We start from the raw sequence: 19660 nt of genomic DNA on the forward strand, positions 1-19660 counted from the left end.
GGCCAGTGAGACGGAAGTGGATTGAGCTTTCAGGGGAGTCTGTTTCACCTCCTCCTCCTTCCTTCCTGCTGCCAGAAAGACAGCTTTGATGACTGGAGCGCCAGCAGACATCTGGGGCCAAAGGCAACTTTGAGGATCGAATCCACACACTAAGAATGGTGACACAGAGAAGAGAGGGAGAGAGAGGCTCTGGGAGCATGAAGCCACCAGAACAGCCTGGGACTTTCCGCCAAAGACTCTTTTAGGGGAGGCAAAAAGAAGTCCTTACAAATTTAAATCTCTGTCTTTTGGATTTTTTTGCTGTTCTTTTGGAGTTATTTGCTGTTCTAAACTAATTCTCACTAATATACCTACAAACTCTTCATCCTTTCTTTCTTTCCTTAGCTGTAACATTTCCTTTAAGTGTTAAATTTGCTATGTCCTGCTGGACAAATTCATGACCTTCGGGCCCTCCAAATCAGTATGTACGATGCTGGGTTCATAAATAATTCCTGGAAACCTTTGATCCTATGTTCCCTTCCATAGCAAATGGTAGCTCCACTTTTTCTGTCATTAGTGTTCAAAAACCTGCACTCCTCTTAATCAGTTATCAAATCTGGTAGTTTCTCCATTCACTGATCTAATGTTTTCAGGACATATTATCTCAAGAGATGCTCAGTGCCGGGGTACGAGAGTAAGCCAAACAGATATTTATCTGTTCTTACGATGTGTACAATCAAGGGCAAGCATTTATCTGTTCTCATGGCACTTATCATCAAAGCAAGCGTTAGTTGACTAATCACACAAACAAGCAAGTGCTACAAAAAAAAAAAAAAAGTGTGCTGACAACACACAGTGGGGGCCAGGGAAGGTTTCAACCGAGCTGAAACCTTAAGGATGCATGGGACCTACTGTGACAAAGAGAAGAGAGGGGGATGGGGCCCCAAGGAAGAAAGAGCAGCCTCTAGTCCATGAGTGGAAAGAAGGCTGTTGGCTGAGGCACTAGAAGCCTCAAGGGATCCAAGGGGCAAGGCAGGAAGCAGGCATGACAAGGGCTTAGAGCCTCATTCTCACAGGAAGCCATCCACAGGGTTTTAAGGGCAAAGAAAGGGAGGACATTGACCTGTCCACATTGGTGGTGTCCTTCCTAGTTATTTCCTCCTCTTTTCTGAATTCCTTCTGCTGTGACACATGCTTCTCTTCCTGAACTTTTTTAAAATTGACTCTGCCTATTTATTAAATTTATTTATTTATATCTATTTATATCTAACCCATTATATCTAAGTTGTTACATACTCCTAAGATTGCCTGTATGATAATGTATGGGACATAATATACTGAAGATGCAAAATGTGCTTTTAAACAAAAATGAAAAATAATTTGATAAATCAACATGAAGATTTTACTAGGACATTTAAATAATTATGAAATTAGTATAGATATTATTGCCTGATAGGTAAAATTGTGTGATGTTAATTTAGCAAGTTAGTAGTCATACATTCAAAGTCATAGTTTGTTATATGTTGATTAAAATGTTATAGTACAGAGGTAATCTTGGCACTGCCCTGCAGTAAATAAATATATCATATGGAGATTCACTGTCTCATGTGTAAACAGTATTCAATGGACATTTAATGTATCCAAAAACTTATTATAGACTTTCATATTCTACTGCTTTACTTTTTTAATAATTTTCTTTTTAGTTTGGAAAAAATTTCAACTTTGAGAAAAGTTGCAAACATAGTGTAAAGAGCTTACACATGAGGAAATGACACATGACCATGATACATTTGTCAAACCAAGAAATTCTCATTGACTGCAATGACATTTTCTTGAATGACCATCTGGCAAAACTTTTTGTCCTTCAAGACTCTGCTCTGAGTGAGCTGAGGTGTTGCCTGTTCCGCCATCCCCAAATCATCTTTGCTCCTGTGTCCCTGAGCCCTGATCTGCCACTTCTCACCAGAAACGCGTCACTTTCTGCCTTTGGACACAAGTCTTATCTCCCGAAACAGCTTGATGGGAGGATTCTGGCTTCCTTTCTGCACCTAATAGGTTACACCGTGCCCCACTTAGAGCAAGGAGCTCAGTGAACGTCAACTGAAGGAACAGATGAATGAAACTCAAGTAAGTGTGCAAACAGCTTCCAGAGTCACACTATGTAAAATTTCTATGAAGTCAATAAAAATGGTACATCTCCAGGGTGACCATGGTGACCTTCAGGCTAATTTTGGAGATAGATGACCTGGGTTCAAATCCCAGCTCTACCATACACCACCTGTGTGACCATGAGCAAGTTATCTCCTCCTTCTGTGCCTTAGTTTCTGCATCTGTAAAATGGGGGTAATAATATACCCGCCTGGGCAGGTGAGGGAGTTAACTCCCACGAACACTTAGAAAAGTACCTGTTACAGAGGAAATGCTCAGTAAAAGTCTTCATCATCACCCTGTCATGCTGACTTAGAATGAAACTCCCTTCATGAGAAATGCCTTCTGTGACCCAGTGACCTACAAAAGGGTGCCTGGGGCAGGAGCCCTGGGCAGCACAATTCCCCATAAGCCATTCAGCTGGGGAGCCTCCCAGCAATTCTGTGACCTGACAAAATGAACCTGGCAAGTCTTTCATCTTGCTTCATAGACTTCCAGTTTGTGTTGTTTCAGCCTCCTCCTTAAGGACAGAGACCATAAGTGTGCCAGCCAGCAATATACAATTCTGAACACTCAGCAGCAGGCATTCACTGTTCAGAGCATTCATGTGGATCATCTAGTGCAGTCTTCCCAAAATCTCATGAAGCAACAAGAGCACAGGGATGTTAAGTGACCTGCCCAGAGGCACAGAGCCAGCATTTCAACCCAGGCAGCTGGCTCCAAGGGCTCTGGGCTTTATCTTGCTGCTCTACCTCCCCTTTCATAATAGACACTCAACACATGTTTGCTGAATGAATGAATCCCAGTGGCATCTTCAGGGAAGACTTCCAGTATTATCTCTATCCAAAATTTCTGACTGGCTTCCTCTCTCACTGACCCTTCTAAACTCTCCAACAGGAGCTGGTAAGTGTACCTGCCCTTTTAAGGAAAACTCACTCCTGCTGGCCGTCTCTAGGGAGTCACCCCATGGACACCCCACCGAGGTCCACCCCCAGCCCTCTTCTCACTTCTTTCTTAGAAAGCAGATTTTAACTGCACTTTATTTGCAATAGCTTTTTCCTTTGTCAAAGTTGTGTGTATTCATTGTGGAAACTTTGACAGTGACAAAAATACATGAGAAAGAGAATTTGAAATGGAGAATATTTTTGCTCTTTATTCAAAATCTTCTTTAATGTTAAATGATCCTTAGGGCAAGAAAATGAAAAGAACCTGAGTAATTAGATATTATGCATTATGGGAAGAGAAGATATTTTCTGTTCTGTCTTATTCTCATTTAGTTTATAAGAGTCCTGACAACTGCTTTAACCCCCACTGATCTTGTCCTAAACAGTGACTTCATCCACAAGGTATATACAGATATCCAGAAGTTTTCTTGCTTCTCTCATAGTCTCCGAAGAGAAAGGGGTTAAAATAAACTACCTACATAAGATGTAGAAAAATCTATTTATTCTGCCTTATAGAGCAAAGCTTTGAGGGTCTCTTACTTTTTATGTTTGCTTGTTTTTCAGTATCCTTTCTCCTACCTAGAAAAGAAATAGTCCTGGTCAGTACACCTAAATACATTGTCAGCTTTGCAACTAAGTTTCAAAAGACATACTGCAAGAACATCAACCTAAAATTAGAAATTTTCTATATTTTGGTTCTTAATATTTCTGCCTTGATTACTAAAAACTTACCCATTCTGTTCTTTAAAAAACAAAACAAAACCTTATATTACAAAGGTAATGGATATTTGCTGCAAAATAGTTAGAAAATATTTTAAATGCCCAAAGAATGTGAAAAGCATCAGTGAATCCCATCCTGAGAACTTGTATGGTTCTGGAGCTCTCACTCTGCCTGGTAAGTGGGTCAGGAAAGAGGAACACAGCCAGTGGTGAATAACCGCGTCCTTGGCGGGGCGGAATGCCCCAGTCTGGTCACAGAACTCGGGCTCCCCTTGGAAACGGCCTCCCCTACATCCTCTTTCCCCAACCAACCAATTCACCAGTCAACCACCCCCCTACCCATCTACTCGTTCAACTAAGCAACAGTACATGTACACACATGCACGCCCTCCAAGCCACGTCAAGAGAAAACCTGTCCGCCCCAGTCAGTTCCAACCCCCATTTTCACAGGGTTAGACATAAAACCCCAAGGGCCCAGTCTAATTCCCTCTGGAGTAATCAGATGCAAGGAAAGAGACTCCCTTCTACTCTGATGGTAAAAATGGAAGGATGAGCCCTGGAGCCACTAGCTGTGGAGAAAGTGGGTCTCAGAATGAAGGAAAGATAGGAAAGCAGAAGCCTGGTTGTGCTGGAGTCCCCCTGCGGGTGTGCCTCATCCCACCAACACCTGTCTGTCCTGCCTTCCCCAGTTTGGATCAGGAATCCGTAAGCCTCCTGGTCTGAGTGGGACATCTTCTAACTGGAACCAAGAGTCTCACTTAAACAAACACACCAGCATTTAAGGAAACTAGGAGAAGTATATTTCTTTCTTTCCGGGAGAAGCTTCTTTATTTATTTCTGGGCCTGACCCTGTCCACACCTCACGCCCCCACTCTCGATCTGGCCAGAGACGCAGGTGACCTGCCGCCTCCCTCAGCTCCCCGTCAGCTCTGACGGAAGTCAGGGGATGCGCCCTGGGTGGCGAGAACACGAGCCCTCGCCCAGGATCTGCTGAGGACGTTGTCGCCCTGGACCCGGAGTTCCCGACTTAGCAAGACTGAAGGACGGTTCTGACGAAGGGACGGCGCCGGCGGGAGGGTGGGCCCCCGCGTCAGGCCAGGCCGGCCCCCGCTCCCGCGCGCCGGGGCCAGCAGAGGCCGCTGTGCGCAGCGCGGGCCCGCCCTGGGGTCACCCGGACCCTTCACCTCACCCCGCGCCTCCCTGTCCGCTGCTGACGGCGGCCGCCAATCCGTGTCCCAGACTGTGGCTCCTCTCCGGCCCTTTCTTTGTCTGGGTTGTTTTGATTTTGGTTTTCTCTCTTGCCCTTTTGATCCTCACCACTAATCTTGGTTTCTCCCGTTTAACCAGAGAACTCCCTAAGAATTTTTCCTCACGTTTCCCCCGCCGCCACCCCCAGCCCACTGAGTTCTCATTGCTCACTTCAGCCCCACTCAGAGCAGGCATCTTGACATAAGTCTGTGCGGCTGCTTCCTCAGGGATACCTATCCAGCCCCCTGAGGTGGAAGCTGGGCGGTATAAGCACAGACGAAGGATGGCGGGCCATCTGGGATGGAGCAGGGGTGGGTACACTCACACCCGGTGGGAAGTCACCCGTCACCACTTGGAACAAGATGGGGACATTTCTGAAGAGATTCATGGAGGTTCAAAATAAACAGCTAAGCTGGCTTCACCGACATTCAGTGCTGGCTGGAGAAGAAACAATCCATGTTTTGCACTTGTATCATCACCTTAAATAAATTATTTACTCTTTCGTTAATAAAACTCGTATTTGTTTTCTCCATGAAATCCCCTGCCCAGAGGGCAAAGAAGAGAATCCCAGAGCTGAGGCACCTGTGTATCAGGGAGGAATTAAGTCCAGCCTCTAATTCTAGAGATGCATAAAATTGTTTTTGACAAGATCTATTATTTTTCCTTCACACATGAAGGAATACAGAGGCTAGCTGGTATGTTCTCCCTTAGCATCCTTTCTCTAACGCTGTGAAACTGTGTGCTCTTTGGGGCCAAGTCATTTCCAGGCTGATCTGTCCCACCACTTTAGCTGCTCAGTCATTCTGGTTAAAGCAGGTTGGAAATTCACACGCCAGCCGACTTCAGAGGCTGATCAATGCCATAACTGACCATGTTTTACTCTGGGTGAGACCATGAGGAGCAACCTTTGCTCAGCATTTGTCAATGTACTGACTACTTTTTGTGACCTGCAAGAATGCACCCTCATTCAAGGAAGTCTTCATGCTATCTACATATTATGAACCTGCCAGTCAGCCCCACTCTGTCACAATTAGAATTAAAGGGATGAAGAAAAGTGAGCAATCAGAAAAAACAGACAGTTTCATCTCTAGAATTTCTCCATTTTTACTAAAAAATACTCTTAAAAATTACATTCCCATGGATAGTTAAACTTTCATTCAATTTAAAAATATTTTGTCAGAAAGAAAAGGACAAAAATGTGTGCTAATACCTTTTAGATACTCAGAGAATCCAATTAATTTTTAGTCTAGACAATTTCAGGTAAAACGGGTTCAACTCTGTAAGAACTTTTTGAATTGATATGGCTTCCTTTATTTTAAGAGGTATATGGAGCAAAAGAATATGATTATGAAGGTAAGAATCCTTTTTAATAGTCATGGAAGTTAAAAGGATTTTCCTTTAGAAAGAGGCATAATTCACCTCTTTACACTTAGTCATCAACATTTTAGTAAATATTTCATGGTAAATAAATGTTTATTCTAAATATTGGTATACATTAATTATATAGAAATTAATGTAGAAAATATTCTTTCCTTCTATCTTGTGCTTTTCAATTAAATTTAGGAATACTTTTCAGTATATCACTGCTAAATGAGCAATTTGGATTATCACATGTATGTACTTATTTTTATCAAAAACTATGCAGCTGAGGGTAGAATAATCTATACATACATATTTAACCATGTATACCTGATGTTTGTAAAGCCATAAAGAAAAAATATTATAAAATATCATTCTCAGCATGCAAAGTGGGAGAAAAAGCCTGAAACCCTCAATCAGTTGTAAAACTTTGATAGCTTTGCAAATCAGTTCTGTTCAGTAGTAATGGGTCCATTTCTTATATGAGGCTTACAAGGTAGAATTTACTTATTGCTGGGACAAATGCCAAGTGATAAATATGATATATGATGATCTTACTGACCTCTTGAGAAAATACTTTACACTGCTTGTGAGAGCATCCAACAGAATTTTTTTAACATTAATCTCATTTTTAATTTTAAAAGCAGGATATACATATATTAATTATTGCTGCTGCTAAGTCACATCAGTCGTGTCTGACTCTGTGTGATCTCATAGACTGCAGCCCACTAGGCTCCCCCATCCCTGGGATTCTCCAGGCAAGAACACTGGAGTGGGTTGCCATTTCCTTCTCTGTAATTATTGCTAAGTCTATCAGATTGTTTTTAAACAATTGTTTTTAAACTTGTTTAAAATTGTTGAATCACTACAATTCCTGTTCTTTCTGAAAACTGACATTTATTAAACATGCCGTTTTCCCATGTTCCTTAGTTATTTGTAATTTCAGGGATTTCATCTAAGTCAGAGGAATAGAGATAAATTTCTACTGGTCTTTACACTGGAAAAGATGGTGCTTACTGTTTGCAGTATCTAGAGACTATTAACTGAGTCCACACAGACCAAAGAAATAAAAAATGTGAATAGGCTTTTTGTAAAAAAAAAAAAAGTCCAGTTATTTACCTATAACTTGGCTTCCCAGGTGGCTCAGTGGGTAAAGAATCCACCTGCAAGGCAGGAAACACAGGAGACATGGGTTCGATCCCTGGGTCAGGAAGATCCTCTGGAGTAGGAAATGGCAACCCTCTCCAGTATTTCTGCCTGGAGAATCCCATAGACAGAGGAGCCTGGTGGGCTATAGTCCATGGGGTCACAGAGAGTTGGACACGACTGAAGCAACTCAGCATGCAGACACCAGAGGCCAGTGATAATAATGTGATGGGAACGAAGGAGGACGATTAAGTGAGGCTTCTCCACCTGGAGTCCAACTGGCAAGGGACCCCATCCACCTTTGCTTGTCATAAATAGTTCAACATATATTTCTAATCTTGTAGAGCAATGAGATTAAAGCCTTCATGTGACCGTTAACACTTTGCCTTAAGAATTTAACTTCTTAAAATATAATTTCAAAAAGGGCTTAGAGCATCTATTGAGTTGATTAAAAAGGTTTATTTTATATACTTGTATGGATTGCCATCTCGTGAACATGATATATTATTTAGAAAAGGGCAAAAACCAAAACAAACTAGAAACCTCCTACCAGATATCTAATATAACACCCCCAAAATAACCACCCCCAAAAGGACTAAGAGGAAAGTAAAATTAGGGTGTCAGACAAGACAGTGTCAAAGAGCTGTTCAAAAAAATAAATAATTCAGGCAATTGGTTGGTGGGGTTATGTAATTATTAACAACCAATTTGATTACTTCTATGCCACATTAATATACCATGATCTTCTGGTTATCGAAAGATAGAAGAAATACAGGCTATGAAGCTACTCTGGATTGCTTATTGTAGATCTAAATGGAAAACCCAGATTTCATCCTGAGTGTGAAAAAGCAGCATGTGTAAATGTACTTCAGCAGAAAATGTCAGTTTTCCTCACAGTGAGAATTGCAGCCATCCTCCCAGCGTGAAGCTACATCTTCTCACTCTACTATATTCAGAATTTGTACAATTCTGATAGAGTTGAAACTAATGTGTACACTCTGTGTTGACTCAGCATAAGGGACTTCTTCCAGAGATGGTGAAAACTGAGAGTTTAAACAACCAAAACAAACAACTAGACAGATGTATTTTTAAAGTGCCCCTCTACATTGTCAGAGCTGTGAGGATGATGAGAGGGGCCCGTCGCCTCTTGGATGTCAAGACTGACGTGCGCTGTGTGCTTCCCAGAGAAAGGAGTCACATCACTGAGTTCAGACTGAGGTTTTCATACGTTTATTACCACAAGTTTCCTGAGGAGTTCAACGAGGCAATGTTGTTAACCTAGCTTGCTTAAGATGTTCAAAACTGCAATAACATGTAAACATCTTGAAAATATTCTAAAGCCACATTATGCTCTGATTGGCCTAATTAGGGCAAATTATTAAGATTTTTAGTAACAATAATCTAAAACATAAAAATTTAGTTTGGGTTAAAAAACAGTTCTCAGAAGGACCATAACCTATGATGCCTTTTGACTGGATAGTAAATAAAATATACAGAGCACTAGAAGCAATCCTTGGCGGTTCTGACCCATACTAACGTCATATATCTTGCCAGAATAAACTGTTTTTAAAAGTGCTTTGCACATTGTGCAATTAGAGGGGTTAGTACTTTTTTCAGATATAAATTCAATGACATATTGCTGAAGTTGGCTTCTTTTGGAATTTGAAGTAATTTCACATACTGAATAAGAATATTTTTACCATATTATGAGATATTGCTTCATCAAGTGAGATTCCAAGAACCCCTGTCCTTCTCTGAACTGCTAATGTCATTATTTGACAGAGTTGGGTGATGTCTGCCACCTAAGCATTCAGCAAAAATCTTACACAGCTAGCTAGGAGAGAAAAGACTCTTCAGAGAGTCAAAATGTTGATGAGAAACACAGAAATGAAAGAGGCAGAAATGACGATTTGGTAAAATTTTGGCATAAATATCTGAGAGTCACTGTGGTCCACAAGTTGAATACGAATATGCAAAACAGGGGACTTCCCTGGCAATCCAGTGGTTAAGACTTCACCTTTCAATGCAGGGGCTGCAGGTTTGGGCCCTGGTTGGGAACTGATTTCACATGCCTCTTGGCCAACCACGCCCCCCAACCAAAAGCATAAAACAGAAGCAATGTTGTAACAAATTCAATAAAGACTTTAACAAATGGTGCACATCAGAAAAAGACTTCAGAAAATATGCAAAACAAAAATGCCATATTAGGATGTGCTAAAAAGAATACAACAGACAGATCTGTTGTGGTTCTGTACCATGAAGACTGTTTTTTTGCCAAAGCTCTGCACAGTCCCAGGATGGCGTAAGAGCAGTGGTTAAACACAGCCGGATAGTTCTATTTTTCAGTGGAACAGAAAGATCTCCTTAGCCTGGAGTTCTGCCTTTAAAATTGTGGGCAGAGTTCAGAAGGTAAGGGATTTGGAAAAGGGGGAGGGCAGTTTGTCTCATGCATTAAGGCAGCCTTTCAAACACAAGACCCCAAATTCAGCAGCAAATGTTTGGTGAACCTCAACCACCCCATCCCACCCCTGCCTCAGTTTATGGGTGGGGAGTAAAAGACAGTTTTCATTCTTTCTTTCTTTCCTGGAATAAAATATTGGGTGCTGTGGAAGAGCTGAGGAGTCCTAATTTGCTAGACTGCTTTAAAGGTCAGAATTGGAAAATTAAGGATTAAATGGAGATTGATTTTACGTGAGTGGGAGTGATAAATAGGCCCTTCTGATTTTGTGCCATCACTTCTAGCAGGAGGATGTCAACAAATACCACGTAGAATGTCATCTCTGACGGACAGGTGCTGGCCTCCTGGGGAGTGGTGTTGAGCACATCAGACCTGTGCCAGGGGGCAGGAGAGGTCCTGAGTGCGGGGAGAGGCCCCGCCACCCGCACAGAGGGAGCCCGATGCTGTTCTGTTTGTTCCAGCTGACCTTAAAGATCTCCGGGACACAGAAGGTGACAGAAGAGGACCAGCTGCTCCCATCTACCCACACATCACACGCAAGGGAGGTGTGGCGAGGACAAGAAAGAGCCATGGGGAAGTGGAAATAAGGAGCTGATTTTAGCTGAGAAGGAAAACAGTTGATCTTTCATGGAAAATTCCCATTTCTCTGTCACCTGGCCAACTTAGTCCACATGTCACCAAATAGCCTCCCTTTGACTGTGTATCTCACCCTGCGTCTCACAGCAGGTAGGAACAAGCTTACCACCCCCCTGGGATGGCGTGCACATTGAAACACTTGCTTTGTTTGCTGTCTTTTCCATGACATAACTCACCTTGAGCAAAGTTCCTGCTGAACATAACTGACCTATCAGAGGACTTGACTAATCAGGAGAAATTATCCAGCTATTTAGGTTGTAAGGTGACCCAAGGTGACCCAGAAGGAAACCAGAGATAAGACAGTTTCCAGTTTTGTACTCGAAGGAATGAAGCAGAAAGGTAACAGGGACTCAGCACGGTCAGAGTGGGGGTCCAGTCACTCAGAGGTCGGCTGAGCGGAGGGAGCACCCCGTGATGAGCCCTGACCGCACCTCGCAGCTCCTCCACCCTCAGCGATGGGTGGCATCCAGGCTTTTCCCAGCACTTCTCAATCAAGCATTCTTCCAAGTAAAGGTGATGCGTTGGGCGTCGGAAGAGTGGGCGTTGGAAGCGACAGCAAAAGGTTCTTGTGTTTACATTGATTTGAAGTTAATTAAATTCGGATCCTCTTCATCCTCTGTTGGCAGGCCCCGCGGGCTTCCTCCGGGGCTGCTTCTCTTGGAAAGCTTTAGCACATTCAGTTTCAGGATTCATTGTCACTGTAAAAAACAGAACAACAGTATGTTTCCAAGAGGTTCCCAAGAGCTGGTCACTCAGCTATGGAGGTGATCAGGAGAGTATAAACAGTCAGGGAGCCAACAGTGTCCAGATTACAATTTCCCAAACAAAGGTCAGTTTGGATTTTTCATCTGAACCCTGAGGAGGAAATCTAGAAAAGCCAAGACATAATCCCTAGCTCTTGCAGTAATATCCCTCCCCAGGGCTGACACAGAGAGAACCAGATGGAGCTGGGGTTCCCCCTTTAATTAAATCTAATCCCATTTCTATGAATAGATGCCAAACTGCCTTTTTCTTCCTTTAGAAAAAAAAATTTCCATGTGTTATTTTCTCCCAGAGCTTGTGGTCCTGGCATGGTTTCAAAAGCCCGTTTTGTGCACATCCACAGAAGATCTGGAGGGACCTTCTCGGCGCCATTTAGAATTCAATCACCAGGCGTCCTGGGGCATGAGGAGACACAAGCTATGGACGTGGTATCTGCACATAGCGAACCGGCAGGCTCATTTCTGCCCGTGTTTCTAACGTGGCTACCTTGGCCACACGTCTGGCTCTGTGGCTCTTTCCCTGTGAGACCACGCTCCTACCCAAGTCTCCTGGAGAGCAGACCATTCGATCTCCTCACTCCCTTCTTTTCTTTGTAGCATGTCTCTACTTAAAGTGACCTGTGTCTGAATGATGATTATCAGGGTCCAGTGTCACCTTTGCTCAGAGGCGTGGGAGGCTGCGATAGATTGTGCTCTCCAGACTCCTACTTCAGTGCTCACATGTTCAGTGCTCACCAGGTATTTCCAAAAGGTCAGTGGAGCAACTTGATAGATGATAGACAGATAGATGGATAGGTACACAGATCTAACCAAGAAAGGGAAGGGGAGACGTGTCTACTTGTGTCTGGGTCTGTGTAGTGAAGGCAGAGAGGAAGCTTGTGACCAGGTCGTCTGATTGACGGGAAAGAAGGGGCAAGGCGGACGTGAAGAAAAGGACAACTTCTGTAGCAACTTCTATAGCAAAACTTATTTCATGGAAACCTGATTGAAAATGAAGACATTCTTTATCTGAAGAGCAGACCTAACAACCCATTTCACAAGTCACGCTGCACACCTCTTAAACTAGGCAAGGAGACTTCATTTCTTGGAAACTGGGTGGGAGCAAGATAATATTTCTAAGATCCAGGAGTTCATCTCTACAGAGCATAAGTCTCTGAATTGCATGTTTTTCTTTTGTGGCCTTATCTTGACATCCCAGCTACTCTAAGCAGACCCAAACACAGGGCTGTACAGCCAGAGGCACAATCCCTCTTTTGTCCACAAGGCTGATCTGTGTCCAGCAGTTACAAGAAAAGTGATTTTTGAAATTAATTATATTATTATAACTAATATATTACTATAAAACCAATCCATATTCATTGTTGAAAATAGAAAATACAAATAAGCAATATAAAAATACTAACAATCTCACTGCAGTTAACATTTTGGTGTTTACTTTTCAAAATTTTTTTCTGTGATAATGATATATATATTCTTGTACAAAAATGGAATCATATTATGCATATTGAAATATAATCTGCTTTTTTCACTCTCATTCATCTACAGACCTCTTTCCTGGCTAATAAATATGCCACATCTTTTAGTGACTACAGAGCACACCATTGTCTCACTAGATTAAAAAAAAATTAGGCATATCCTTATTGTTAAACATTTAAGCTATTTCCAATTTTTAGTTTTCATTTATTATAAAAATTGCTACATCTTTGCATGCTTCCAGTTGTTAGCTTTGCATAAACATCTAAGAGGAATTACTAGGTTAAAATGTATGCAGTTTTAAAGCTTAGCCAGTCCATTGTGACCCCCCCTTCCCTAAAAATTTACCTTCTCCTGACACTTTCCTTTAGGGAAATATCCTTTCCCCAACATTCTCTCTAATATTATTATTTTCAGTTTTTGTAAACTTAATAGGTGAAAATAATATAATATTTACCTTAATGTCCTCTTGTGTTACTTTTTGTGTTACTAGGAAGACTAAAGATTTTTTCAAGGCTCTGTTGGTAATTTTAACTTCTTCTTCTGCCAAATTGCTTATTATCATTCTTTGTTCATATGGGACAATTGCCTTCTTATTGATTTATGTATTAGCAACAGCAGTCATTTTTCTTCATCACACACACATGCTTTCCCCTAGTTTGTCATTTTCCTCCTACTTTTATTTATTGTGCTTTTCAGAAATTTTTCAAAAAGTAATCTTTATGATTTTTAAAAAGACTGGCTACAGAAATAAAGAGCATTGAGCATATCTGTTTATCTTAAAGTAATGTCATTCAAAGAGCCAGGAAATTTTAAGTATGTTAAATTCTCTTCTTGGAATTTTGACACATTTATTTGTGTTTTTTGAAGTACAGAAAATTTGAGTTTTTAATGTAGTTAAGTCTATTCTTTTCTGATACAGTTTCTGACTTTTCAGCCAGTCCTTGCTTAACAATTATAATAATATTTATCTATAATTTTTCTGAATTTTTCCTTTCTTTTTCACATTTAAACTTATCTGGAGTCTATTTTAATCTAAAGTGTGAGTTCTAAATTTTCCCTCCAAATGTTAGTCAGTTGTCTTAAGATTAGTTATTGAATACTCCACTTGCTATGATTTGTTACTTTTAGAGTATATTAAATGTTTACATATACTTGAAGCTGTTTTGAATACTCTATTCCACTACAACTTCTTATTTAGCTCTGAGTGTACACAGTTTTAATTATTGGACATTTTCCCTGCAAATCCACCCACCTATACAGGATTGTTCTTTTTTCTTCTTTTAGAATTACCCTGGCTATTTGTGCCCAAGTATCCTTCCAGATGAAATGCCCATTGGGCTCTTTAAGACACTAAGTTGAATCTAAATGTAGATATTTTAAATGTTGAGTCTTTCATTCAGACACAGTATGTCTCTATTTGTTTAAATCTTTTATGTTCCTCCATAAAAATCTGAACACTTTCTTTTTCTAGTACCCCATACATCTCTTGATTAAGCTTTTGCCTGGGGATTCCTCTTCGTGGGCCTCTTTCCTGGTTGAGCCAATGCTGGCACGTGCTCACGGGGGCTTTTTGTGCACGGGGTCAGGTGACCAGAGCTTGAATCAGGGCTCAGCCACTTCCTTGGCTGTGTGACCTTGGGCAAGCAAACATTCCTCAGCTCAAATGTTCTGTTCTCATCTTGTCTGCAAAACATACCTAATAATACCATGTACCTTAGTGGGGTACTGGAAAAAAAATCAATGAGGAAAAGTAAGTAAAGCTCAATACCAAGGGCCTGACCTCCAGACACAGGAACCTGTGCTCTGATGGTGAAGATTCTACACTAGTGAACGTTCATCCATCAAACCTGACCTTGAACGTTGTTTCACATATCCAAAGGCTTTAAGAAACTATCTTCCAAAACAAACTCAATTTCTTTTAAAAAAAAAAATTTATCTTATTTATTTTTTTATTTTGGGTTTTGCGGGCCTTCATTGCTGTTTTCTCTAATGGTGGCGAGCAGGGGCTCCTCCCCAGCTGCAGGGCATGGGCTTCTCGCTGCAGTGGCTCCTCTTGTTGCAGAGCATGGGCTGTAGGGCATGAGGGTTTCCACATGCGGCGCTCAGGGTTAGTCATTATGGCTCACAAGCTCCAGAGCAGAGGCTCAGTAAATCAGCTGTGGCACACTCATTGAGTTGCTTTGCGGCATGTGGGGTCTTCCCAGACCAGGATTCGAACCTGTGTCTCCTGCATTGACAAGAAGGTTCTTTACCACTGAGCCACCAAGGAAGCCCCCAAACTTGCAATTTCTGAAGAGAATGTACTTCACCGTGGTTTCTTCAGAACATGCTACAAGGATCATGAAGGCTTAGCATGTGAGACTGTCTACCAACAAGAACACTTTCATTTAAAGCATCAGAGAGCACAAGACTCCATGCATGATATTTACATGTGGTGCTCACGTGCTTATGGATCTGGGCATTGTGACAGTGTCCCAGCCTCGCCACACCAGAGACAGTCCCAGTGGGGATACAAGTTGCTTCAGCTGCAGGGCATCAGGTCATTCCTAGGGTCACAGCTCTCACACGGGATGGCTGCAGGTGGTGTGAGGGCCATCAGGCCTGTTAGCGCCTCAGCAACCCAGACCTGGCCCCCACCCACACCCGAGCCTGGAGGCATTATTCTCTCTCCTGCTCATTCCTTTAAATGTGTTCCCTGCTGTCTTTGTGGCTATTTATCATCTCTGTGAAATGATCGAATCAGCCCAGGCGTTTTCAGTTCTGGCAAATCCTAGAGTTCCCTGTTAAAAATATCTTGGCAGACTGCCACGGAATTGCAACAAACAAAACCAGTGATCCTGCTTCAAACCTCTATTGCTTGCCTTGATGGTAATTCGTACGGTTTTAGTCACTTATCTGTGACAGTGGCATGAGTGAGTGATTTTTCTCGGAGTGTTAGATAGGTATTTTAAGAATGTGGGACAGCTTTTCCCAAAGCTGTATAGTAACAGGCCTCCAAACTCTAAAAACCAATTGAACTGATTAAAAAGCATCATCTGGTGATTTTTAAGAAAGTATTTAATGGAACGCCACCAGTCAAATGAGGAAGCGCAATTCTGACACCTTGTTTCCTAACTGTCCCTTCGTTGCAGTCAGGATCTGTTAAGCCATCTCTGCCCTTCTGACCAGTTTATCTTGTAACAGTCCCTCTTTCTGACAGCAGCCAATGTTCTGTCTTCCAAGATGCAATAAACCTATGCTAAACCTTTCTCTAGTTATGATGCTCTCTCACTTGGCTTTGAGGGAGTGCAGAGTTCAATTTAGCACGAAATCATGTAACAGTTAGCTCATGCTCTCTTCCTTTTCATCAGTAGCACATCCCTTCTCCTTCCCGTAAGAGGCCTGGCCCGGGTGGAATTATAGAGACACGCATCTGGCTGACATCAGAGCCAGACCTAGAACTGGTCCAAGACACATAGATCATGCCCACAGTGTAGACACAATCTGGGCCACTGTTCAAGCAAGGCTGTGGTTGATTGGATTTAGCACATCTCCTCTCACCCCGCACACACACGTATGTGACGCACACATACCCGCAGGTCAGCCATCTCACTGGAGGTTGGCATGCTGCAGGATTATAAACTGCTACTTTGTACCCCTCATGATACTGAGCTTGGATTTGAGGGAAATCAGTTGGCGCTTAATATACTTAGTGTTTAATACTTGTTGATTTTTAAATGACTTTTGGGACTAGAGAGAAAAAGAGGGAAGAAACCCATAAAGTAATTGGAAGTGGCCACAGAGATTTACTGCAGTGGAGAGCCCAAAAGAGTTCACACAAAACTGCTGCTTTCTGGCAATTCATGGTTCACTCTTGTCAATGACCACACTGCATGATGGACTCGTTGGCCACCAAAGACTTTCATAGATCAGTCTCATGGTGGCTGGCTTTCTTGCTGCTAAAGGATCTTTTAAAAAAAAAACCCTCTAATTTGTCTTTTCATTTTTGGAATATCTCTTTTGTTTTACTAATTAATCAAAGAAAATGAAAATGCAATTTTCAAAGAAATTTTTCTCTAGATAGTGCTTCATCATAAACTTGCTGTGTAAACTTGGACAAATTACTTAACCTCTCTGAGTTCCAGGTTTACTCAGATGGCTTAATTCATCTTTAGCTGGTTGTCTTGACATGATGTGGACTCTGCCAGGCAAATATTAGGCAATCAATAAATATATCATGAAAAACTACAGCCATGATTGTACTTTCTCAAAAAAGAAAGAAAAACAAAGAGAAGGGAAGAAACAGGAAAAATTTTAAAAATTCTCTATTAAGCTAACCTGGCTTTTCCTGAAAAATACTGAAGTGATACATTTTTACATTATTGAGCTCAGACATGAATCATAAAATGAATAACAGAATTATTTCAAAACCAGAATATTGTTACCTACCTTCTCTGACTTGGTTAATTTCCTAGGCAGTAGTACCTAGGCATCCGACATCTAGAATAAATGTCTCATTATTTTGTTATTATTGTACTTTCAAAATTATAAATCTGCTTCAATGAAACCAAATCTAATTTCCCCCTAATCTTTCTCAATGCTGTTATTCAACATAAAATCATCACTGTGGCCAACAGGCATAAAGGGAAAGAAGATAGGCACTTGGCTAATATTTGCAATTCCTTCTCTGAGATTATTCACTTAAGCTTACAGAGACAGAAACACCAAGCTTTTAGGAAATTGTCTGGTTACAAAGGCCTCGGGAAGAAGGAAGAGGCTGCCCAGACTAAAAGCACCAGGATGAAAGGAATTTTATCTTGCTTTTGCCACTATCCAGAGGTATCTGAAAAGGTATGGTAAGGGTGGGGGTAGACAATAAGGGAGTGAATTCTTTACAGAGAGTTTAAACAATAATAAAACCAACTCAGTGGATCTGTTTGTGTTTTTACCATGCACTGACAAGGTTGAACAATGTCAGGGATGAAATTCTCTTCAACTCCAGCGCAGACCTCTGCTCAGCCCTGCCCACCCCTTGGACTCTGTTCCACTGATGCTGTTCCCAGTTCCTCAGACATGGCCTGGCACATAACAAGTATGAACTATAGGAGAACATGCTAAGGTGGGAAATAAGGATCTAGAATCCTCCTTCCCCCATAATTCCCTTGCTGTCTTTACCCATTGATTTTTTTGAAAACATGAAAGCCATACTGCAAAATTCCCATTGTACTTTGTACATCTCTGGCCCTTACCAAAATCCTGTGCTAAATTTTAGATTCCACAGCTCAAAGAAAATGTCCACTCAGTGAGGACAAGGCAATAATGGGGAAAGTTCTGGAAGACCTCAGATTACGGACCCAAACAGAGAAGGTTGAAGGGTTGAAGTCTTTAATGCACAACACAGAGCATGAAGTGTAGGCTGGTGACCAGAGCAAATCCTCTCTCCCAGGAGCACAGTGGACTTCATGGATAACAGAGGCTCTGTGTCAGGGTGTCTCCCTAGCATCAAGTAAATGGACTCCAGAAGTCTTAGTTGCTCATCCTCCTGCTAATCTAAGCAGGATGGAAAAGTGTGCTTTCCATCACTCTTTCCATCTGTAACTTCAATCTCCAGTGACTTCTATGTACAGCAAATCCCCTACATACAAAGCTTCAAGATGCAAACTTTCAAAGATGTGAGCACACATTCGAGTGTCTAATCACATAATTAGTTCACATATCTGGTGCATACTGTCAAATATGTGCAACCTCTACAGGAGGCTGTGCTTCTGTGCACGTTATTGTACGGTACCACACAGAGTAGAGTGGTACGGATCCTTCTGTCAAGCCTAGGATGTCAGGAAGCAAATGCAAAAGCAGTGGTATATAGGTGATTGTGTTAGTTGGGTATCTGAAGCAGTAGAATCACCTGTATGTTGCTGAGATGGTAAAGAAAGAAGCCACTGGGACTTGAGGTACTGGTGTGTCAGAAGAGGCTAACTGTAAGAAAGGTCCCACTCTGGCGGGGGATGTCACAGTGGGGAAGGCTGTGTATCTGGGGACCGGGGTGTACGGGATTCCTCTGAACTTCTGTTCGATTTTGCTGTGAACCTAAATTTGCTCAAAATAGAAGATTAAAAAAAAAAAAAAGCTGACTGGAAGGGATGGAGAGAACTATTGCCAGAGCATAAAAGAAATCGTTTCATTTGCATGGTGCTTTGAAACTTCCAAAATGTTTTTTTCTCTCTTAAGATTCTGTGAAACTAGGAGGACAGGTGGCATTATATCCATTTTTCAAGATAAGAAGATCGAACCTTACAAAGTTCAGGTGACTTGTCTTAGCACAAAGAACAGATGAGCATCCAAATCAGGTCTTAAAACCAGCCATCTGATTCTAAGCCCAAAGACCAATGCAGTTGCCACCTATATCTCTAAAGATTCACAAGCTATCAGAGAAAAAAGGACCTTCTTTCTGTCCTGGATTAGATATTCCAAATAAATGTTTCCTCAATTATCAATGTAATGAAGGCAATTTAAAAAAAGAGATGTAAATAAAATCATGATGGAAAAGAAAGATTATACAAACTGTGAGATAATCCACACTACGTACCCTTTCAGACCCTCCAAACTTCTAAAATGGCTATTCTGAAATCGTCAACATGAATGGAACCTATGCTGATAGTGGACGGGGAACTTAAAGTCTCCAGATCATTCCTAGGGAATTAAACAAATTCATGATTTCTCAGGATTGGCAAGCTCCAAAAAGAAGTCCCCAGGGAGACCAGGGGCAAAAATAATGCTTCATGTAGTGGATGAGCCTCGGCCTTGGG

At 41.7% G+C, this 19660-nt stretch overlaps 1 protein-coding gene across 2 annotated transcripts in view; it reads right to left on the minus strand.

The window, feature by feature from the left end:
* Positions 1-8758: 8758 nt before the first annotated feature.
* TMEM154 (transmembrane protein 154) overlaps positions 8759-19660 on the minus strand; it is a 50958-nt gene continuing 40056 nt past the window's right edge. For both annotated transcript variants that reach the window (XM_061142508.1, XM_061142509.1), the window contains exon 7: positions 8759-11336. In XM_061142508.1, the coding sequence (XP_060998491.1) occupies positions 11321-11336 (16 nt within the window). In that variant the 3' untranslated portion in view covers positions 8759-11320. The remainder of the gene's footprint in view (positions 11337-19660) is intronic.

The sequence above is a fragment of the Dama dama genome, chromosome 5 (assembly GCF_033118175.1).
Source record: "Dama dama isolate Ldn47 chromosome 5, ASM3311817v1, whole genome shotgun sequence".
NCBI lineage: Eukaryota > Metazoa > Chordata > Mammalia > Artiodactyla > Cervidae > Dama > Dama dama.